The sequence below is a fragment of the Echinops telfairi genome, unplaced genomic scaffold (assembly GCF_000313985.2).
Source record: "Echinops telfairi isolate 266 unplaced genomic scaffold, ASM31398v2 ScPeMD7_7424;HRSCAF=8462, whole genome shotgun sequence".
In the NCBI taxonomy this organism is placed as follows: domain Eukaryota; kingdom Metazoa; phylum Chordata; class Mammalia; order Afrosoricida; family Tenrecidae; genus Echinops; species Echinops telfairi.
Window position 1 is genome coordinate 75,614,868 of NW_022111324.1, and position 24,281 is coordinate 75,639,148.

A 24,281-nucleotide genomic window follows, 5' to 3' on the forward strand; every position below is an offset into this window, starting at 1 on the left:
AAATGCGCTTTACACAATTGATGTGTGTATGGATTGGGATAACAGTTGTATGAGCCCCTAATAAAATGTTTAAAAAAACAAAAAACAAACAAACAAACAAAACTTTAAAAGGCTGAGGATGGCCTTCAGACCCCTATCCATGACCTAGTAAACATGATATTTTAAGGTTTTACTGTGTTTCCCCGAAAGTAAGACATCCCCGAAAATAAGACCTACTTACAGTTTTGCCTCTCTGCTGAAATATAAGGCATCCCCCAACCTCCCCGATAATAAGCCCCCCTCTGAAGCTACCATAACACTGGTAGCTTCTGGACTGTAACACTGGACTCTGGACCGTAGTGGTGGGTGCCGCTGCACAGCTCACTGTTGGCCGCAGCGCAGCCAGAGCAGACAGGAAGTGCGAGTAAATGTACCATAGAGTGTTGGACATGGAAATAATGGTAGTAACAAGAAATTCTTGATACTGAAGGATTCAGTTTGTCTGGTTATGCTGGTTTGTGATGGCAACTATAACCGTACCATATACAGGTAACAAGTTTCCTTTTTTTTGTTGTTCAACAATAAATGTGTACCGTATTCTTCTTCATGGAAAAATAAGATATCCCCTGAAAATAAGACCTAGTGCATCTTTGGGAGCAAAAATTAATATAAGACACTGTCTTATTTTCGGGGAAACAGGGTAACGCCCTAGAGGAATAGGCAGAAATAGAGTGGGAGTCCCAAGGCCGCCAAAAGGTCAGCTCGCAAGCCCAGGCCTTAATCGTAGCCCTCCGGCGGGCAGGAGGGAGGGGTTAGAAGACTGCCGGAAAGAAGAGCTTTCACAGCCAGCCACCAGGACCTTGCTTCAAGTGCCACCAGGAAGGGCACTGGGCTAAACAATGCCTGCAGCCCCAACCACCCAGTAAGCCTTGCCTGGTGTGCCATTGGAGAAGCTACTGCCCCTTAATGCCTAGCCTTGGAGGGACCGTCCCTCCCAATCCTGACCCGCTGCTGGGTCTAGCAACCAATGAAGATTGACGAAGCCTGGACTCAATGACCCTGGTAACCCTCCTTGAGCCAAAGGTGACAATCAAGGTAGTGGGCAAACCAGTCTCTTTCCTGGTGGACACGGGGGCTACTTTCTCAGTTCCCTTCCTTCTCGGGCCCAACTTCTTCCTTGGTCACGGTTATGGGAATAGATGGCAAACCCTCAAAACCCCTAATAACTCCCCTTTTGTTCTTAGACATAGGGAACTTCATGCTTTGCCACTTCTTTTTAGTAATGCTTTCATGCCCTGATTAATAGGGATTTGCTTTCTAAACTAGGGAGTCAGCTTTCAGTGCAACCGCCTGCTACCTACCTCTCCTTCCCCAGCTCCCTTTTTGTTAAAACTTTCCGTCACCACCACCCCTCCCACACCCTCTTCGACTCTGCTGTCACACTGGTTAAACCCAGAAGTATGGAATACTTCCCGGCCCATCATTGCTATGCATCACTAACTTGTTCTTATCTGCCAATTTCCTGTCCCTTCCCGTTTCCAATTTCACTCACCCACCATAAAGGCCTAAAACCTATCATTCAGCACCTCCTTGCTAATCAGCTCTTATACTCGTCCATTCTCCCTGCAAAACACCCCTATCTTGCAGGTAGTTCCTATCACTCCCTCCTGCTGGCCTGAGGGCAACAATTAAGGCCTGGGCTTGCAACTCTCCTACCTCAGGAAATGTGGGTACCTGACAGTCAGTTATTCCTGCCCACAAGTGGTTGAGGAATTAACACCCCTCGACCTGGACTTTCAGATCAACCCTATCCCAACTCTGATCTAACTTTATTTGTTGATGGCAGTTCTGTTGTTGACATGCAAGGATAGCAGCAAGCCGCCTATACTGTAGTCTCACTTGACCAGGTCTGGGATGCCCAGAACCTCCCGGGCGGCACCACCTCCTAAAAAGCAGAGCTCATAACTCTACCTCGGGCACTCCATTTGACTAAGGGAAAGACAGTTAATATTTTTACGGACTCTAAATATTCTTTTCTTATTGCCCATTGTCACACCACTATCTGGAAGGAAAGGGGACTCCTTACCACTAAAGGATGTCCCATCATAAATGGTAAATTGATAGCTACTCTTTTACAGGCTCTTCAGCTGCCAGCTAAGGTGGCTATCATCCACTGCTGGGGACACCAGACTGATAACTCTTTTGTCACACAGGGTGACTGCCAGAAGGCTGACTACCAGCTTTGCTGGGTCAGCTCCAAAACTCTACTTTACCATCCCCGAGTACAGTCCTCTTATACTCCTCAGGAAGAAGCTGCCCTAACCCAAAAGGGAGAAAAGGAAACCCCTGAGGGATGGATAGTTTTTCATAACAAAATGGTGTTACCAACACAGCAAGCTGAGGACCTCATACACCAAATACATCAATCTTCACACACGGGCCCCGTGCCCTATCCCAGTTCTTGCAGCCAAACTCTTACCACCCCACACTGGCCCAGCTCACTCAACCTGTTAGTTCCTCTTGTTCCATGGGTAAAGCCATCAATGCCCAGGGAGCCCTCAAGCCAAAAGCCCACCCACACCAACTGCGTGGCTATCTGCCCAGCCAAGACTGGCAAATTGACGTCACTCATATGCCTAGCCACAAAGGTCTTAAGTTTCTCCTCATCCTAGTAGGCACTTTTATAGGATGGGTCAAAGCCTTTGCTATCAAACAGGAGACAGCAGATACAGTCACACACATCCTGCTTACCCAAATCATCCCCAGGTTTCTCTCCCCAACTCTATTCAGTCTGATAATGGCCCCAGTCCTCAGGAAAAGTTGAAAAAAATGAATGGAATTATAAAAAATCATTTGTCAAAACTGTCCCTAGGGCTCCTTCACTCATGGGTGGACCTCTCACCCTAACTCGAATTTGCGCCACCCCCGGCTCTCCCTCCTTCTTAAGCCCCTTGGAGTTAATGTATGGCAGGTCCTTTCTGATCAACCATAATCTGCCAGTCCAACCACCACCACTAGCGAACTATTTACCTTTCCTTTCCCTTTTAAGGAAGATGTTCCAGGAGCGTGCAAATAGGTGACTGCCCATCCCAGACCCTGAGCAACCTGACCTGCTGGCTGTCAGCCTGGGAGACTCAGTTCTCCTGAAAGAACTACAATTACAGCCTCTCCAGCCAGTGGGGAGGACCTTATATCGTAATTCTCACTACTCCTACAGTGGTTAAAGTACTCGGGGACCCCAACTGGCATCATCTCAGCTGAGTCAAGCAAACAACCCCAAGTCATGCCCCCCTATGTTCCACCCAAGTTGTGGGGCCCACTCTTTTTCACTTTACTAGGGTGCCTCTTGCAAGCAAACCCTAAACCAAGGTACAGGTCCAAAGCCCAGAGTAAACCCTTTTGTGTGGGAATTCATCATCTATGAAACTTATCTGGCAAACAATGCTGCACAAACACATGTGGCTGGAAAAGGATCTTGCACCCCGGCAGGGTGGCAGTCACAAGTTTCGATATACTTTCCCCCGGCATTCTAAACTCCATAGCCACTGGAGCCTCCATGCCAGCCCTGTGTTTCTGTTTTGACCAAACAGAAGAGTATTGCCAACAGTGGCCACACATCTATGGTGGATGCCCATACTCCTCTTGCAAAATACACGTAGCGCTGGATTGGGATGCAGAGCTCAACATAAATAGAGCAGGTGTTTTTGTAGAGGATGGAAGCCGAAACTTTTGTCTTAATATCGCAGACCCCTAAGACAACAGATGGCTGTCAGGGGTACAGGGCAAACTATATCCTGGGTGACACAGTGGTAAGCCCTCCGGCACCCTTAGGATTCATCAGCAATATGTAAAAATTCTTCCTGGAAAATTTGATAACTGAGACAAAGTAGCACAGGAAATCCAGGACAGTGAACAATCCTTAGCCAACCAGCAATAGAGGGCTCGGCACAGACAAAATACTGACAACTCATGCACCTGGGTAAAAGTAATCCAGGAAGCTGCTACACTCCTTAATGCCTCAGGAGTTGACAATGCTTCCTGTTATCTCTGTGCCTCCCTACAACGTCCATTGTGATTATGCATACACAACTAATTTTAAAAGCAATTTAACCATGGAAATATATGATATGTGAATTCTGTTATCAAGAAAACCACTAAAAAATGAAACCAAACTTGACCAATGGTTACAATGGGTGAAGAGTAAAGCGTTGTTGCTTAGAAGGCATTGAGTTGTCACTGATGGTGCATTAATTTGGAAAAGGATATTAATAATGGTTGTACAGCACAAAGAGTATAGTCAACGGCACTGAATTACACAAGCAGAAGTTGTGGAATTGGAGAATGTTTTGTTGTGTATATTTTTTGCCACAATTAGAAGAAAAATAACTACATGAATAATAATGAGTACAAGGAAAAAATGTTCTAGAATTGAATATGGGGACAATTGTACAACCCTTCTTGATATAACTGAATTATTGAAATGTGTGACATGTGGATCAAGTGCTAACAAAACTTAAAAAAATAAAAGGGGACAGAGAAGCTATGAATAATAAGGTTGAATAAACAATGAAGAGAGAAAAGAACTTCTAGGTTTATCTCAGTGTGATGAGATTGTTCATTCTTCTTTGCAAAAGGCTAATAATAAACTTGTTCAAAATCAACCATTTCAGAGCACTGGTAATTGACCATGTACAGACAGCAGTTTTAAAAATGTTCACTATTGAAAAACAGTTGGAGATTCGGTTCAAGATAAGGGGCACCAGTGGCCCTTTGCGTGCATCCGTCCCTTCTACCTACTACCACCAGCTCTGTTGGAAAAATAATAATATTTTTAGTGTTGGACTGATGATGAAACCAGCTATATTGCTGCCACAGGGAGCAGACTCAACATAGGTCACCAGGCAAAGACAAATGTAGCTTTGCTAATTAAAGGTGGTGAGCTTGATAAAAAATGAACAAGAGTAGAAAGCAAATGTTTTGAGAATGATGATGGCAACAAATGTACAAATGTGCTTGACACAATGGATGTGTGGATTGTGATAAGAGTTGTACGAGCCCTCAATAAAATGATTAAATAAAAAAAGAAAGAAGGAAAAATGAACAAGAAAAACACACAGCTTTGTAAGCCCAAGGTTACGGTACGGGCTGGGGTGAGCAGGAGACTAGTGAGAAATTTAACAGGGAGGGTCTGGAACGACAGATGCACAGAATAGATGAGATAAGGTCTCTATACATCCCTGCTACATGGGAAATTATCCACGAGTCTAGCAAAATGTAAAAACTAAGGATGGCTTGAGAATTTACAGCAACTTTGAACTTGTTCATCAACTCACACAATGATCAATTAGAGCCTTTCAGGCTGGAGATGTTTGCGCATAACCTCTTCTCAAAGCATGTGCTATTGACTATTATATAGATATGGGGTGATCTCTAGGAAACCAAGCTTAAATATAAAAATTGGAAAGAAAAAAAAAACCTTAGCAAGGATATTTGTGATTTCATAATCAAGTTATTTATTTTATTATTCCCCCCCATTCTTACTTTTTATTTCATGCCATGGTCGTGTATGTCTCCCCCCCCCCCATTGTGTTTTTCTCCAGTTAACTACACAGGCAGGGCACACAGCTAATCGTGTGCAGTGATACTGGTTAAAGTTAATATTTCTCAAAATAGCAAGGCACATCATGTGAGAGAGAATTCTGTGCAAATCAGGAAACAGTTTTTGTTTTTTTTCCAGGGTGGGGATTTTTGGGGTAAGTTTTTTTTTTTTTTTTTTTTAAACAAGGAGAGACAGAGCTACTTAGCAATTGCCATGCATGACACATCAGCTGCTGGTTCACCCTGGAGCCAGGCAGCCCCAGGTCTCCACAAAGCACCATGCAGTTAGGTAAAGAGATGGTTCTCGTCACGGTCCACTGGGGGATTTGAGGGGACAATGGGTCCCCCAGAGTCCAGGCCCCTTCCTTTGCCCTGGCACCCTAAGGTTCCAGGTCAAGGAGCCCCATGCCGTTGCCCAGGCCCACACCTTGGTTCCCAGTGGACTGCCACCCGCTGAGGGGCCTTGAGGGTGGATGGATGGACTGAGGGTCCCAGCATGAGTGTGTTTAACCTGGAGGGCTGGCATGGGGTCTTACTGAGCCCATGGAGCTAATTTTGCAGAAGAGAGTTGGTTCTATGGCAGGTGGGTGGGGAGGGGGTCTGCAGTTGAGAACGGATGGGAGATGGGAGCAGTGGTGTCCTGTTCTTGGAGACGGCTTTGGCCTTTACCCAAATAGGGGGAGTGATCCTCTTAGCGCCAGGTATGCAAGAGGTAAGTGGGGCGGGCCCCTACTCTGGCCCCCCCCCCCTATATGGTGAGCCTAGGGGGGCTGGGCCCCTGGGTGTCCCAAGCTTAATGCTTTTGGATCAGCTCAACAGAGAATTACTTAGCGGATGGCACCCTTCCCTCTGCCAGACCCCCTCCTGGCCAGCCAGGCCCACTCCGCTACTGCCTCTTCTCAGAACCCCGGGGAAGATTAAAGTGAAAACTGAGGTCCCTGGGGGCTGGAAGACACCAGGATGGTGTCACTCCAGGCACAAACAAGTTATTAAAACAAACTTGGGGTGGAAATACTAATGTCTGGCTCTTTATCGGTTCTCTATTAACTCCCACTCCAATGATCAGTTAGGACCATGTAAATAAGTTGTAGAAGCCTGTAACTTGGGAACTGGTCAGTTTTGCCATTCCTCTGAGTATAAAAGATCCATCTCAGAAGTAAGAACAGATTCTGAAGATCACCGAAAAATAAACACCACCAGCTGATCTCAGACAAGATTCCTGCCTGTATGGGGCTGTGAGAGAGCGACAGGCATGCTGGCTTCCTGGCCCAGAGGCAGAAGCCAAGGGATCATGCGGCTTAAGACTGAGGATCAGAAAGAGACATGGACATGGCTCCTGGCTGAAAAGAAGTGCTGTTGTGGACCCAAGATTGTATCCCTAATGTTTTCTGATCCTGGCTTGTGGTAACCTAATTCCCTTCCTTATCCAACACTCAGCAAAGTAGAGTGCCTTGGGAGGGATAGTTGATGTCAAAAAAGGATAAAGATTGGACAGTGTAATCATTTCTAGTCTCTGCTTTAGGGCAACTGATCTTGGACTGGTGTGGAGCTGGATTCTCCTTTTCTTACTGAAGTCAGAGGAGGTCAGATGTGGCTTTCACGCCATTTCCTTAAAATCCAGTAGACATTAAAAAAAAATCAGAACATGAGTTCTGATTAATTATGAAGTATTTATATTATCCAACTCAAAGTAAAAAAATATCGTATCAACCTTTATTAAATAAAAATAACAATATGAAACTGTTTCTTTTCATAGCCTCCATCTAGGTCCATACACTTTTTCTTTTCTTTTCTTTTTAACTCATTTTCTTGAGGGCTTGTACAACTCTTATCACAATCCATATATCCATCCACTGTGTCAAGCATATTTGTACAGTTGTTGCCATCATCATTCTCAAAACATTTGCTTTGTGCTTGAGCCCTTGGTATCAGCTCATTTTTTCCCCTCCCTCTTGAACCCTTGATAATTTATAAGCTTACTATTTTATCATATCTCACACTGTGCGACATCTCCCTTCACCCACTTTTCTGCTGTCCATCCCCCAGGGAGGTTATATGTAGATCCCTGTAACCGGTTCCCCCATCGCTGTCCATACACTTCCAAAGGTGGTATTCCCATCTCTCTAACCCTTCCCCAAAGAATTCTGTGTTCTTCAATTTGCACTACTGGTGTCTTCAAGGGATTCAAACTGTGTTGCATTTTCATGTTGAGTTTTGAAAATAAAAATGTTGAAGGGGCAAGATCAGTGCTGTAGGATGGATGTTATAAGGTTTCCCAATGAAATTCTTATAAAAAGAACTGCCCTTGCTACTCTTGAAGAATTGTTGTGGTGGGACCCTAGCAGCTATGCTTTGAAACACACACACACACACACACACACACACACACACACACACACACACACAACTTTTTATTGTGAACTACGTAGCAGTTTACATATCAGATCATCATTTTTGCTTCAACAATTTAAACAAGTTATCAAACCTCCCATTGGCTTCCTTGTTTCCCCTCTCTCTTTCCCCCCATCTCCCTCTTGTAGTATATTTTCTGCCCCCTTCAGTTGCTAACCACAAGGTCAGCAGTTTGAAGTCACCAGTCACGTCACAGGAAAAAGATAAGGCTTTTTGCTCCTGTAAAGATCTATAGTATTGGAAACCCAAAGGGCATTCTGCCATATAGAGTCTGCTATGAGTCAAAATTTATTTGATGATAGTGAGTTTGGTTTTTGGCTTGTTTTTTTTTCCATCCAAGTCAATACCTATTCTACCCACTGGCCTATTACTTCTCTTTTTCTCCCTCCACTCCCCACCCCTAGGAACGACCAAAATCTGCGTCTTTTGGTATGAAAATCTATTTTTGGCTTTAAAAAAAAATTACAGTGGTTTTGTACAATGTTTGTGCTTTTGTATTTGACTAACTTCACTCAGCATAACATCCTTTAAATCCATCCATTTTGTTTTCCATTATGTGGATGTACCACAATTTATTTGTCCACTCTTCCACCCATAACATTACTAGCCCTACTACTGGGCAAATATCTAGAGCTGCATACACATGCACATGTGCAACCTTCCTCTCTATTTTCCAATTCTATCTTTCCACTAACTTTTTGAAGCCCCTTTGTTTTTATTTAAGGGGCCCTGGGGCACTATAGGATAAGCACTGCTTGCTAACTGTAAGGTTGGTGGTTCTAATCTACCAACTACTCAGAGGGAGAGATGTGGCTGCTTGCTCTCCTACAGAGTTACAGGCTCAGAAAACCCTATATGAGGTCATTGTGAATGAGAACCAACTACATGGCAGTGAGTATGCTTTTTGTGTTTATATGGGGTTTTTAGAATACACTTTTTCAAATATGTTTGTTCCACAACTTCTTATCATCCTATCCCACCTCCAGACTAATTGTATTAAGGAAGAGGCCATGTCATGTACAACTTTATATATGATAAACTTGTCACTATGCAATGATTTATAACCAAATCTCATTTTCCATTTCCATTTGCAAATCACATGCATGTCAAGTTTTCCCTACTATCTACCTTTCCTTTTAGTTACCCATGTTTATAATAGAATGAAAAAAACAAACTACTTTTATAATTAGAAAGCAAACAGCCAAAAAACTAAACCCACTGCCATACTGTTTACTACACCAGTGACCCTGTAAGGGTTTCTAGGATTTCTGAGGCTACCAATCTTTACAGGAACAGACACCCTCCATCGTTCTACTGAGAAATTGCAGGTGGGTTTGAATTACCACCCTGTCTGTCTTGCTGTCAGCACACATACCCAGGGTTCCTAGTAATCAGAAAATTAAAGTATAAATATATGTCAATAGCCTTATCTTAGTTATCTCGTGCTACTATAAGAGAAATACCATAAGTGAGTGGCCTTTAACAAACAGATTTATTTTATCACAGTTGTTTCCTGCATGACCAGTTCTCACCCTCCACCACTCAGTGGCAAGTGACAACAACCTCACCCCCCTGCCTGAGGTCAAAGCCACACCTTCTTAAATCAGGCACTGGCTACACCTTGCCCATGTCTGTAGGTACTTGAACTCTTCCTCATCAGACCAACAAAACACAAAGTACTGGGCTCTTGGCCACCCCTGAAGAGGTGGAAATTCATTTCCTAACCAGTTGCCCCACTGCCCCTAGCTGACTTCTGGGCCTGAAAAGAACTTCATCTAAGACTGGTGTCCTACCTGCTCCTAATGCACCCTGTGCACTCCTTAGCTGGCAGGTGGTGCCCACCCATACGGTGTGTCTTGCCCACTAGTTTTCTTTCTTCGTTTTTCCTTCCTTCCTATCCTTTGCTTTTCAATCCATTCTCTGGTTTCCTCTTTTCGTTCTTTCAATCCTTCCCTTTTAATTTTTTTCCTAGTTTTTGCTTTACTAGTCTCTTCCCCCCACCTCTAGTTTTACATACTGTATTTTTTAATTCTTTGTACTCATTATCAAATCTTTTTTTACTCATGCCGTTGTTTGTTTCCCCCCGGCTTATTATCTCTTTCTGCAGTTTGTTGTTTGTTTCTTGTTGCCGCATTTTCCCCGCCTCGTACCACCCAAGAGGAAAAGGCAAATGTGCCCACAAAGTCTAGCTACAACTGTACCTCCAGCTCCTGCCCCACACAATCACTTATAGATAACTGAAAAGTATAGCTAATTCAGCCCTCAATTTTGCTATATGATCAACAGAGAACTGCCCCCACACACTCACATTCTGGATTATACTCATCAGTGGTGAGTGGATATGGTCTCCCCAATATAAGTACAAATACAACACCACTGCAATGTTTCAGAGACAACATTTCTTCATATGAAAAAACAATGCAGAGTGGCTCAAACAAGTGACTGACAGAGCCAGAGACCGTTTTAAATGCACTAAAACAACCTGATAAGGAATTTAAAAGAACAGTTTTGAGACTCCTTCAATGAACTGAGGAAATTACTGACAAAGTAATTGATAAAAATCAAGGGAAATACAGGAAAAACTTTAAAATAAATAATTCAGCAAAGCACTACAAGAACAAACTGACAAAACAAATGAAAACTTAAAAACATACAAAAATAGCAAATGGAACCCTAGGGGATTAATACTAAGATTTCAGAAATAAAGCATTGAAAGAGCAAAGGAATAGAATAAACCAATGGAAGGTCAAAATAAATCTTAGCTAATAAAGCAATTAAAAAAAAAGGACAAAAAAAATTCTGAAGAAGCTTAAGAATTTTGTGGGACACCATCAACAGGAAAATTTACGTGATCAGAATCCCAGAACAGGAAGTGAAAACAAAAAGCACAGAGAAAATAGTAAGAGTTGTTAGAAGGAACTTTCCTAACATTAAACATGAGAAGACACGCTATGGTAAGCGTGAAACTCTGAAAGAAAACAAAGTATCAACCAAGAATCGTATGTATACCCAGCAAAACTGCTCCTCAAATACAACAATGAAAAACAACAACAACAACAATGAAATTAGAACACATGGAAACAATTGGTCCAATGGAAAACACATACATCAGTCACCACAACTGAGACCAGAAGAATTATATGGTACCCAGTTACTACTACCAACTGCTCTGAAAGGGATCACACTAAAAGGTCCTTGATAGAATGGAGAAAAATATGGACAAATCAGAACTCAAATCATAAAAGAGACCAGGATTATTGGTTGGATATTGACTGGTGAGACATCTAAGACTATAGCCCTTAGTCAGGCTTCTGATCTATAACTGAAATCACCCAGGGTGAGAAAGTCATTTAATATAAAAATAATAGCATTTACCAAAGGCAAAGTTTTTAGGGTTAAGAAAGAAGGATGGATGGAAATATGAAACAGAGAAGTGGAAATAAATGATGGTACATTGAAAGGACCACAATGGATGAGCTATATATGTGTTGAATGTAAACCTGATGATGTGCTTTGTAAATCTTCACCTAATTCACAATAAAAAGTAAAAACAAAACAAAAAACACTAGAAAAAGGAAAAGAAATGACATGGAAACAAAAGATTTAAAACTTTAAAATCCAAACAATATTCATCTCTATAGTTTTTAATATGGAAGTATGCATTCTCTGTGAATAAAATTAAAATATTCACAACTGGGCCAATAAACAACATCATGATAAATGAAAAGTTTTAAGTTGTCAACAATTTGATTCCACTGCAGTAATGAGTGTCCATGGAGGCAGCAGTCGAGAAAACAAACAGGAGATCGGGACACACACACAAACACACGGGTATGGCCACCAGATGACAAGCATGGGAAGATCTTGCCCTTCCTCATAGGGAGAGAATCCACTTAAAAGCTACAGAGACCAAGGTGGAAAAGCAGCACTGTCAGCCTGACCACAGTCACTGCTGTGAGCCCACTCCTACTCAGCAGAGCTGACTCTTTCCTGGCCCTTTAGGTAACCTAGCCAGCCAAGGCTCTTACATAGCAGACCACATGGGCAGCTGGCTATGGACATTCTCAGAACCAAAGCAACACTTTTCACCACCCCACCCCTTCCTCCTTTCTGCTTCCTTCTCCTGTGCCCTCTTCCATGCAGCACATATGTACACACAGTACATATGTGTGTACAACCAAAGGAGCAGAAATCCCCACCCACAAAACAGTTTTTTTTCTTCTTTAGTTTTTGTACTTGGGTTCTATTATACTTTTAGTATTTTAGTCTAGTTCTCTTCCACTTCCTCTTCTGGTAGGATCCCACCCTATTGAGAATATGCATACCCTCCTAGGCAAAAACAGGTGGGTCTATAGTTTGAGCACACAACCAAACAAAACTTTTTCCCCCTTGGAGTGCACAGACCAACCCTTTAACCAAAAAGAATCCGAGAAAATAAATGAGATACCAGAATCAGGCAACATAATAAAAGCCATGAACAATAGAACAGAAGAGGAAAATTGATTCAGTGACCTCGAGGGCAATCACTCTGAATAATTGAGGAGAGAAAACCAAAAATGTGAATAAATTTTTTAAAAGCCTGAGAAGGATGTGGGACACTATCATAAGAAACAACGTACATCTCACTGGGATCCCAGAATAAGAAGAAACAAAAAAATCTAGAGAAATTAGTACAAGAAATCATGGAAGAAAATTTTCCCAACATCACAGAGAAAATAACTATTCAAGAAACTAAGAGAACCCCATATAGGATAGATACCAAAGAAGAAAGCACCATGGCAAACTCGCCAGTTCAAGGAAGAGAGAATCCTGAGGGCAGCTAGAGAAAAAGGACAGGCACCCACAAAGGAAAACTGATACTGAAAGCTAGAACTCAGAAGAAGCTATACAGACAAGAAGACAATGGAGTGTTACATACAAAATTCTGTAAGAAAAATCCTGCCAACCCAGAATCCTATATCCAGCAAAATTAGTCCTCAAATATGAGGGGGGGGAAAAAGTAGTATTGCCAGAAAGGGAAAAACTAAAGAAATTCAAACAAACAAGACCAGCAATATAAAAAATATTAACCAGATTACTACAGACAGCACATCAATAGAGCAGACAAATCTGAGAGCATCACACAGCAAACTACCACCCAGAAATCTACAGTGAAAGCAGCATTCGAAACAACACAGAAATGGAGGAGGAAAAATAGCCATAAAACACACACACACACACACACACACACACACACACACACACACGAAACAAATCAAACAAAACAGCAAATGACAGCAACAAATCCGCATATAGCAATAATGACACAAATGTCAATGGATTAAATGTATCCATCAGATGACAAGAGAGTAAGCAGACTGGATTAGGAAATAAGACCCTTCTACATGATGCCTGTGAGAGCACACTTTAACTCAAAGACAGAAATAGACTAAACATCAGAGGATAACAAAAAAAATCTACCAAGTGAATGACAACCACCAAAAGGTAGGTGTGGCGATATTCATCTCTGATAAAATAGACTTCAAGGTAAATAACAGAGCGAGAGACAAGCATGGACACTAAATAATGATTAAAGGAACAATACATCAAGAATATATAACTTTAATAAACATATATGCATGCAGTGAAAGACCTTTGAAATACATTAATCAAATTCTCACAAAGTTGAACACAGAAATAAATAGCTCACCAATAATAGTAAAGGACTCCAACACAGCACTCTTAAGTGAATAAACTTAATAAAGAAACAGAAGAGCTAAACAACACGATCAATCTTGGCATAAACACTGAACTCCACCCAACAACAGGACATTACACATTCTTCTAGTTACTTTAGAATAGATCACATGTTAAGCCGCAAAGCAAGACTCAACAAATTAAAAACCACTAATATACTACAATCTCTTTTCTCACATCACACAGCTATAAAATTGGAAATAAAAAATAGAAAGCATAAGACCATAAAAATAAAAACATGGAGAACGAACAACATACTACTTAAAAAACAAGTGAGCAGCAGGTCAAAGAAGGGATGTAATCAGAAACTTCTTAAAGAAAAAACAAAACAAATGAGAACAATAACGAAAACCTACTAACCCTTTGGACACAGTGAATGTAGTTATCAGAGGGCAATCAATGCACACATGAAAGAGAAGAAAAATCCAAAATCAACATCTTAACACAATAACTCAGAACAAGGGGAACCACATAAACCCTCAAAGAAACAGAAGAAAATAAATCATAAAGATTAGAGTGGAAATAAATGAACTGGAAGACAGAAAGCTAATGGGAAAAAAAAAATCAGTAAGACAAGCAGATTCTTTGAAAGAATTAACAAAATTGAAAAACTGCTGGCAAACTTAACCAAGGAAAAGAAGGAGACGATTCAATGAAAGATGAAACTGAAAAACTAATTACCGACTTCAGAGGGAAGTAACCCAGAATAAGAAGCAAAGAACTTTTCAAAAAGAACAAAATAGGAGATGGTTCAGAGCAGGGGTCCTCAAACTTTTAAAAAAGGGACCAGTTCACTGTCCCTCAGACCTGTTGGAGGGCCGGACTATAGTTTAAAAACAACAACAACTATGAACAAATTCCTATGCACACTGCACATATCTTATTTTGAAGTAAAAAACAAAATGGGGCAAAAACACCTGGCGGGCCAGATAAATGTCCTCGGCGGGCCCCATGTGGCCCCCGGGCCATAGTTTGAGGACCCTGGTTTAGAGTTCCAAACATAAACTGCAGAGGTATGAGGATCATCAAAGAGGACACTGAGACAGACTGAAAGGTCCTATTGCAGGGTATCACAGACTACCAAACACAATAAAGGAATCACACACAGTGGGATTTCTTCTGATCACTGTCCAGAGAGGTGAGTAGCCTTGCCATCAGACAGAGTACCTATAATCATGACAGATATAGTTAGGTTAAATTGTAACACCTAATAATTTAATCTCCATTTTGCTTCACTTTAAAGCTGTTTCCATTTTTAGTATTTTTCTGATTTCCTTTCTCTGTTTGGTCACTATTTGTTGTTGTTGTTGTGTTGTTTGTTTGCTTCCTGTTTGTGTTTATGATTTTCTATATATTAAATCCAGGATAGGAAAATCTACAGAGACAATAACTGGACTAATAACTACCTAGAGGCATTGCAGGAGAGGATGGGGGAAGCAGGAACAAGAAAACAAGAAGAAAATGTTCTGAAATTGACTGTGGTGATGATTGTATAATTCTCCTTAATAAGACTGAATGCTTATGATGATGGCAACATATGTACAAATGTGTTTGATACAACTGATGTATGGATTATTATAAGAGCTGTATGAGTCCCTAATAAAATGATTTTTAAAACCCTAAAACATTACTGAGGGGAAAAAAAAGACTGAATTATATGCCAATAAAACTATTAACAAAAGAAATCAAACAACACACTACATTGGGTAAATCTACTGCAAAAGAGCTCTTTAAAATTTTAAAAAGCAAAGAAGTCACTTTTATGACAACGGTCTTTTCTTTTTTTATTGTTAAATCATTTTATTGGGGGCTCGTACAACTCTTATCACAATCCATACATTCATTGTGCTGTGCCAACCACATTTGTACATTTGTTGCCACCATCATTTTCAAAACATTTTATTTCTACTTGAGCCCTTGGTATCAACTTCTCATTTTTTTCCCTCCCTCGCTCCCCCACCCTCCCTCATGAACCCTTGATAATTTGTAAATTTTTTTTTTTTCCATGTCTTACACTGACTGATGTCTTCCTTTACCCACTTTTCTGTTGTCCATCCCCCCTGGGAGGGGGTTATATGAAGATCATTGTGATCAATTCTCCCTTTCTCTCCCCACCTTCCTCTTACCCTCCTGGTATGGCTACTCTCAATATTGGTCCTGAGGGGTTTATCTGTCCTGGATTCCCTGCATTTCCAGCTCTTATCTGTCTGTACCCGGGTACATGTTCTGGTCTAGCCAGATTTGTAAGGTAGAATTGGGATCATGATAGTGGGGGTAGGGGGAAGCATTAAAGAACTACAGGAAAGCTGTATGTTTCATCAGTAATATACTGTACCCTGACAGGCTCATCTTTTCCTTGTGACCCTTCTGTAAGGGGATGTCTAATTGTCTACACATGGTCTTTGGGTCTCCACTCCGCACTCTCCCTCATTCACAATGATATGATTTTTTGTTCTGATATGATTTAATGCCTGATACCCGATCCCACTGACACCTCATGATCACACAGGCTGGTGTGCTTCTTCCATGTAGGCTTTGTTGATTCACAGCTAGATGGCTGCTTGTTTATCTTTAAGCCTTTAAGACCCCAGACGCTATTATCTTTTGATAGCCGGGCACCATCAGCTTTCTTCACCACATTTGCTTATGCATTGCTTTTGTCTTCAGTGATTGTGTTGAGCATCACAGAATGCCGGATTATTAGAACAAAGTGTTCTTGCGTTGAGGGAGTAATTGAGTAGAGGCCCAATGTCCATCTGTTACCTTAATACTAAATCTATAAATAAATGTACATAGATCTATTTCCCCATTATATATAAATATACTTACATATGTACATGTCTGCATTTAGACCTCTATAAATGCCCTTTGCTTCCTAGTTCTTTCCTCTATTTTCAATAAAGGTCTTTTCAACAGCTATATAAGCATATGAAAGCTGAACAAAGAAAAGAGAAGATAAAAGAATTGATGTTTGAATAGTGGTGTCCAGTGAGTAAGCAGCTTGGTGTGGTATAGAGTTATGATTTGGGCTAACCATAAGGTCAGCAGTTTGAAACTATCAGCCAATCAGTGGAGGAAAGACCAGGCTTTCTACTCCCATAATGAGTTCTAGTCTGAGAAACTCACAGGGACAGTTCTACCCTGTCCTAAAGGTCACTCTGAGTAACCATGGACTCAATGGCAGAGAGGGTTTTGAGTTGGTTATGAATATTGACTACCATGGTCTGGAAGAACAAGCAAATGAAATTAACCTTGAGAGAAATATAACCAGAATGTGAGGATGGCAAGATTTTGACTTGCTTTATTTTGGGTATGTCATCAGAAAACACTAAATGCTAAAAAGGACAACACATTTTGTAAAGTAGGGAATCAGAAAAGATGAGGAAAATACTCAGTGAGATAGACTGATAAATAAGCCACAACAAAAAACATCCAACAATCATGAAGATGACATAAGACCAGGAGACACTTTGTCCTGTTATGGTTTCAACGAGAGTAGATTCAATGGCAATAAACCACAAAGGCTTATAGTAGTGAATTTTACATTTCATTTTTTGTGCAGTTGTTTCAGTTTACATTATAGTAGATGATATTTTTCTCTAATTCCTTTTAAAAAAAGAATATAAAAAAAAAAAAAGAGACTATACATGAGAAAAATAGTAACTCTAGCTTCAGCTATAGTAAACAGCTGAAGTATCACAGGGTTTAAACTTATAAATGTAAAAGCCATTCTACTAGTAGAGGTTATCTTGGTGAAAATTTAGAATCCAAAATACTAATAAACTTTTTTTTTATTTACCTGTAACTTTGGTTCCAATAACCAGGGGCAAAGGAATTTCATCTGGGAGATCTTTGAATTGTGAAACATCTGCAACTTTCCTTTGTTGTAGAAGCCGTATTTTCTGCCGTTTCTGTTTTAATGCTGATCTCTCTTCCTCAAAAAATGCAGAAGAACATCTAGAATAAATTATAAAAATCATATAAACTGAAAACCATCCTATACAAAAACTTAGGCCCACTCTGCTTCTTTTACTTCTACTTTTTCTTCCTCTTCCTTTTTATGGGGGGCGTATTATTTAAAAACCGGTTCTTAGAAACAATACTAGTTTTTCTTCGAATTAAATTACCTTTAATATTTTCTGAGAAAGAGCAGGCTTTCTGTTGCTCTAAGAGTTACAGCCACAAAATTCCTACACCGGGTCCCTGTGGGTTGGAAGCGAATCAACAGCGATAAGTTTTGAGTTACCAATCTTCATTTTTAAAGACAGCACCTTGCAACAATGAAAAATGTATAGGCTCAAAGACGTAATATCTTATTATGAAATAGGTGGATTTGTTCACTATCCCTTGGCAAACTGTGTCTGAAACCCAGCTCAACTTGAAGGCTCTGTCCAGAAGAACAGCTACTGTCCCTGTGATCCTGTGGGCACACTCAGACAGGAATGAAAGAGGAGACTTGCCACTGGGCAAACTTAATCACACTCTGCTCGAAAGCCTTTGATCTTTAAGGCCCATTTTGCCTCTATCATCATATTCTAAGATGAATCAAAAGTATTTAAATACAGCAGTCATGTTAGGATATAACTATTCATTTAAATATCCATAATAAACTATATTTCCATCTAAATAATGACAGAAAGTAAGAAGAAAATGAGCAAAATGGAACACTGGGACCAGCATAATTTCCAATGTGAACCAATGTGAGTAGTAATAATAAGGACTGGAAATATATAGTAAAACCTTAGACATGTATTTTGTACATTATAAGGTTTCTGGGTAGTCCAAATAGTTGTTTGCACTCCACTACTAACCTGAATATTTATGTTCCAATCTACTTAGCAGTTTTGAAAAAGACCAAGCAATCTGCTTCATTAACATTATAGGTGAGAAATTTCTTTTCAATCCTAGGTGACCTTGGCTGCCTGCTGTATTGTAGACTTTGTCTTTTCGAGGTATACAGCATTCGTCATAGAGCACATCAGAATTATATGCTTTTGAAGCCCCACCAAGGAAAATGAACTTTACCTAAAACACACCTTTGCATATTAAAGGAACTAGAGGGGTCTATAATTCTAAATAATCAGATTACACTTGAATTCTGTGAAGTGAAGAAAATAAAATTATTCGATTATAAGGTGCTTTGGGTATACAAAGCCCCAACACTGAAATTAGTTAGCAAGATATATTTAACATATATTATTCTCAGATATGGTATTAAAGATTAAAATATATATAATGTACTAATGATTAAATACCCAATCTATTGATTTACCTCCGTGGTTTCCCCATAAGCCGCCTGATTTTTCCCCATTCTACTCTTGTTAGTTTTCTTGTCTTCAAATTAGGAAAAGACTCCTTTAGACATACACAAAAGTCATTATCGCCTTCAAAAAGTGGTCTATAAAGCAGAAATAATATTTTAATGGTTAAGAAAAAATGAATTATTTTATTAACAGATATAAAATCCAAAATACACATTCCAATTTTTCAAAGAATGGTAAACTTTCATTTCAATATCATGCAGATACAAAACAAGCAAAATTCCATGCACCCCAACTAAACTAAAGCCTTGGCACTTATGAAACAAAAAATTTGTAACAGTTATTCAGGGAATAATTATGACTGAGATCCCAGGGATATTTATTTCTGTTAAATTTCCTATAAAATGACCCTTTGGGGGACTATTCTAGCACTCACATGACATCAGATGATGATAAACGATTGCTAACTGCAGAGTAGCTTCGTCCCAGAGGTAATGCCAGCACCAACGAGTGCTCTTTGAGATTAGATCAGTTTTAGAAATCCCCCAAAACTCAGATTACACCAGAATACTAAAAGCTCTAAGCCTATGGAAAACCTATGTGCAAAAGGGAAACAATTCTATTCATGGGTTATGGAAAGCAGGAAATAATTTTAACAGCGATGCATCAAAGTACTGAGGTCAATTACAAACTTTCCTGAGCTTCACATGTTCTAGAGGAGTCAAGTGGCTTACAAAACATAGGAAGGAAATAAGGAGGAATAGCCAGCAAATTAAGCACTAATGACTAGCATATGCGCATGGATTCAAATCTTGCAGATTTCCTACGGAAACTCTATTGTTAAATGATTGGGGAAAAAATGATTGGATTTCGCACAAATGGCTATGTTCTACGGAAACATGTAGAATTTACAATCTTAGAAACCTTACAGAACATTTTTACCTGTAGGTTTAGAATCAACTCAATGACAATAAGGTGTTTAAGTACTCTTGAAATAGAAAACGATCCTAAAAATGAACTGAATCATTTTTAACATTAATAACAATTTTATAACTCTTATTCTAGCACTATAATTTCAAGATGGATTAAAATAAGTCTCATTCACCATAAATAATGGTGTTCTGTTTTAACATATCTCCATTCCAAGGCCTTTGTATATTATAATTACAAGATATTTGCATTTCATTGTCCACAGTAGCGCACAACTTCTTCCCAAAAAGGAGAAAAGGGCTATATAAAAAGGAAGACTGAAAAAAATAGAATCAGAAGACTTTTAGAAAAGGTTGTATTAAACTTCTTATTCAGTGAATACTCACAATATACGCATGATACATACTTGTCTATATTTGAGTAGAACCATTCATATATGCACCATTTATGCGCTTTGGGAAGCTTGAGTAGGTTACGTAATCGAAAACCAATCTTCTGTGAGGCTTTCTTATCTGGTGTTGACATTGTTGCTGTAAATTTCTATATAAGAAAAATGAGATTAGTTGCAGTTCTAAGAAGTAAATATCTATAGTACTCAATACACTTTTTAAAAGGTAGGTTATGGTTAAGAACTTATAGTCACTAATATTCATCATAAATTATTTTATTATGGTTCAACAAAATTTTGATTGTAAAAAGTCACCAGAGGCGCGGCCTGGGGCACCAGTGGGCGATGATCTCTCCACCTGGCATTCGGTAACAAGCAGAGTAAGCTGTCTATCAAAGTAGGAAGTATGGAGGAGAGGGTCAGTGCACTTGCACTAACAGATGCAAGAGGGCAGACATTGCAGAGCTGAAGATCTGAAAGTCGAGAGGATGTGGCTGCTAGCTGGAGATCCAGAGCAGGCCAGAGAGCTGGAGCAGGGCGGAGATCCGAAGTAGGCTGGAGACCTGGAGACCAGGAGCAGATCTGGAGCAGGCCAGAAAACTATGAAAAACCAACAGAGCGAAGCAGAGCTCTTGGCTTCTCCTGGCTGTGGATATGGAGCTGTGGCAGTTTCTTTCACAAGAAACTGTTATCACAATCCATACATACACCCATTGTGTCAAGCACATTTGTACATTTGTTGCCATCATTCTCAAAACAACTGCTTTCGACTTGAACCCTTGGTATCAGCTCCTGAGGACATCTTTAGCAAATGGTATCAGGAATGATGGGGGGAGTGCGGAGTGGAGATCCAAAGCCCATTAGTAGGCCACTGGAGGTCCCCTTGCAGAGGGGTCTCGGGGAGGAGATGAGCCAGTCAGGGTATGATGTAACAACGATGAGAAATACAACTTTCCTCTAGTTCCTAAATGTTTCCTCCCTGCTCCCACTAACCATGACTCGAATTCGACCTTGCAAGACTGGCTAGACCAGAGGAGGTACACTGGTACAGATAAGAACTGAAAATACAGGGAATCCAGGACGGATGAGCCCTACAGGACCAGTGGTGTGAGTGGCGAAACAGGGAGGGTAAAGGGAGAGTGGGTAGGAAAGAGGGAACCGATTATAAGGAACTATATGTGACCTCCTCCCTGGGGGACAGACAACTGAAAAGTGGGTGAAGGGAGACGTCGGACAGGGCAAGATATGACAAAATACCAATTTATAAACTATCAAGGGCTCATGAGGGAGAGGGGAGCGGGGAGGGAGGGGAAAAATGAGGACCTAATGTCGGGGGTTTAAGTGGAGAGAAAATGTTTTGAGAATGATGTACAAATGCGCTTTACAAAATTGATGTGTGTATGGATTGGGATAACAGTTGTATGAGCCCCTAATAAAATGTTTAAAAAACAAAAACAAAAGAGTAAAATTAAATTAGTGGAAGACAAAATTAACAAAAGTGAAGACAAAACCCTCAATATCAATCTGCTACAGGAACAACCATGAAAGAAAAATGAAACAAGCCTAAGAATTATGCGGAGCACCATTAGAGAGGAGAAACTTACATGTGATCAGAATTCCAGAATAGGAGACAAGAAAAAAACGTATAAAAAATTGTCAGAGATTCATTGGAAGAAAATTCCCCTAATATAAAAAATGAGAAGATAAGCATTCAAGACATAGAGAGGAGCCCAAAAAAGAAAATCGCCAAGATAAACATTCCAAAACCAAAGACAAGAATTCCAATAGCAGATTTGGAAAAACAAAAAGTCACCCACAAAGGGGAGTATTCTGATTCCTCTGCAGAAGTCAGGTAGGCAAGAAGGCAAAGGGATGACATACATAAAATTCTGAGAGGAAAAAAACTGCCAAGCCAAAATTACATACCCAGAAAAGTTGTTCCTTCAAATACAATCGCAAAATTAGGCTATTTCTAGATTTTAAAAAATTAAAGGATGGTAATATGGAGGGAAGGTGGAGTAGAAAGGGGGAACAGGTTTCAAGGATCTATATATAACCTTCTCCCTGGGGGACAGACAGTGGAGAAGTGGGTGAAGGAAGATGTTGGGCAGTATAAGATATGACAAAATAGTAATTTGTAAATTACCAAGGGTTCATGGGGGAGAGGGGAGCAGGGAGGGAGGGGAAAAATGAGGAGCTGATATCAAGGGCTCAAATAGAAAGCAAATGTTTTGACAATGATGTGGGAAACAAATGTACAGAAGTGCTTGACACAATGGATGATGGATGGATTGTGATAAGAATTGTATGAGCCCCAATAAAATGATTTGAAAAACAAGAAAGGATTCTAAACTTAAAAAAAAAAAAATTAAAGGAATTTGAAAAAACGAAACAAAACCAGACCAACTTTACAAGAAATAAGAAAGAATTATTTAGATGGAGAACTAACAATCACCGATACAACCTCAGGTGAACACATATGACAAGAACCAGAAAGTGAACAAAGATACCGAAACATCCACAGTGAAATATATTTATAAGACTGAAAATATAGAACCTGAAAAATCAATTTGTAAACAAAGTCAGGTAAGAAGAGGTAATAAATATTATAACTACTGAACTTCCATTTGGAGAGGAAGTCAAGTAGATTTGAAGCTAGAGCACACTGCTTTAAACTTAGAAAGAAATTAATAAATTACAAAGTAACCTCAATGAAATTTAATATACTATCTCACTAACAAAAAGGGAAAATCATATAGATTTGGTAAACACTAAAACAATGGCAATGAAGAAAATTATTTTTTCAAAACCACACAAACCTAACAACTACAAGAAGAAAATGTTCTTACACTACTGTTCTTAATATGATTTAGTTGTATATGTAAATTATATGTCAATGAAACTATTAATAAACTCAACACAGAAACTTAGGTAGAAGAAATCAGCAGCAGCATCACATACATACGCACTAAATCAAATGACAATAAATTCATACCTACCAATAATTACACTGAATGAAAATGGATTAAACATCCATCAAGAAACAGAGGATAGTAGGACAGATAAGAAAACAGAATCCATCAACATGCTGTCTTATGTAAGTTAATGTAAGAAACATACATTAACTATTACCAGATTAGCTAAGAAGAGACTCAAATTTGCATCAAACGGTATGGAAATACCTTAAAAAGTATATAGAGAGAAATACTGAAGAAAAGAAAGCTGATGTAGCATTTTTTTAACAAGCTGATACAGGTGTATTATTATCAGTCCAAATAGACTGTAAGGTAAAACATAGTAAGATACAACAAAAGGAATTTTTCACTAGGAAGATGCTATGATTCTGAACATGTATTACCTAATATTACTTCCGAATAAATAAAGCAGAAGCTGATAAGACTTAAAACTTGCTAAATAAGATAGAATACTTGATAAATCTAATTGCACCTTGATTCATGACATTCAAAAGAAAAAAGTTCATGCTTGCTTCAGCAGTACATACTAAAATTGGAATAATACAGAGAAGATTAACGTGGCCCTTGTACAAGGATAACATGAAAGTGTGTGAAGTGTTCCATATATATTTTTAAAGTTCAGTATGGATTTTAAACCATTTTATTATTTTAAAGTATCTTTCAGTGGACACGTGGGGCGCTTGTTATTTTAACTGTTTTACTGTGAGTGGTTGTGGGTTTACAGAGTAGACCATCAGCTTTACATGAAACAATTCACACATTTTCATCTCAATCCCCCTCAATATAGCCCACGTGTTTCCTATCGCCATTCTAACTTACCTATCCCTCTGAACTTTGTCCTTGGATAAATGCTGCTTCTTTGATCCCAAATGTCTGATTATTCTATGATATGTGAATATTATTATTATTTAATCATTTTATTAGGTGCTCATACAACTCTTATCACAATCCATACATACATCAATTGTGTAAAGCACATTTGTACATTCATTGCCCTCATCA

At 39.6% G+C, this 24,281-nt stretch overlaps 1 protein-coding gene and 1 non-coding gene across 2 annotated transcripts in view; one reads left to right on the forward strand and one right to left on the reverse strand.

The window, feature by feature from the left end:
- LIN9 (lin-9 DREAM MuvB core complex component) overlaps positions 1-24,281 on the reverse strand; it is an 84,869-nt gene that overhangs the window by 42,316 nt on the left and 18,272 nt on the right. Inside the window, exons 5-7 of the mRNA XM_004699949.2 lie at positions 20,323-20,456; positions 18,998-19,123; positions 17,525-17,682 (exon numbers count right to left, since the gene is read on the reverse strand). Of these exons, the coding sequence (XP_004700006.1) occupies positions 17,525-17,682; positions 18,998-19,123; positions 20,323-20,456 (418 nt within the window). The remainder of the gene's footprint in view (positions 1-17,524; positions 17,683-18,997; positions 19,124-20,322; positions 20,457-24,281) is intronic.
- On the forward strand, positions 23,786-23,888 carry LOC115872423. The gene has a single exon (XR_004047829.1). It is a non-coding gene; the product is annotated as a U6 spliceosomal RNA (small nuclear RNA).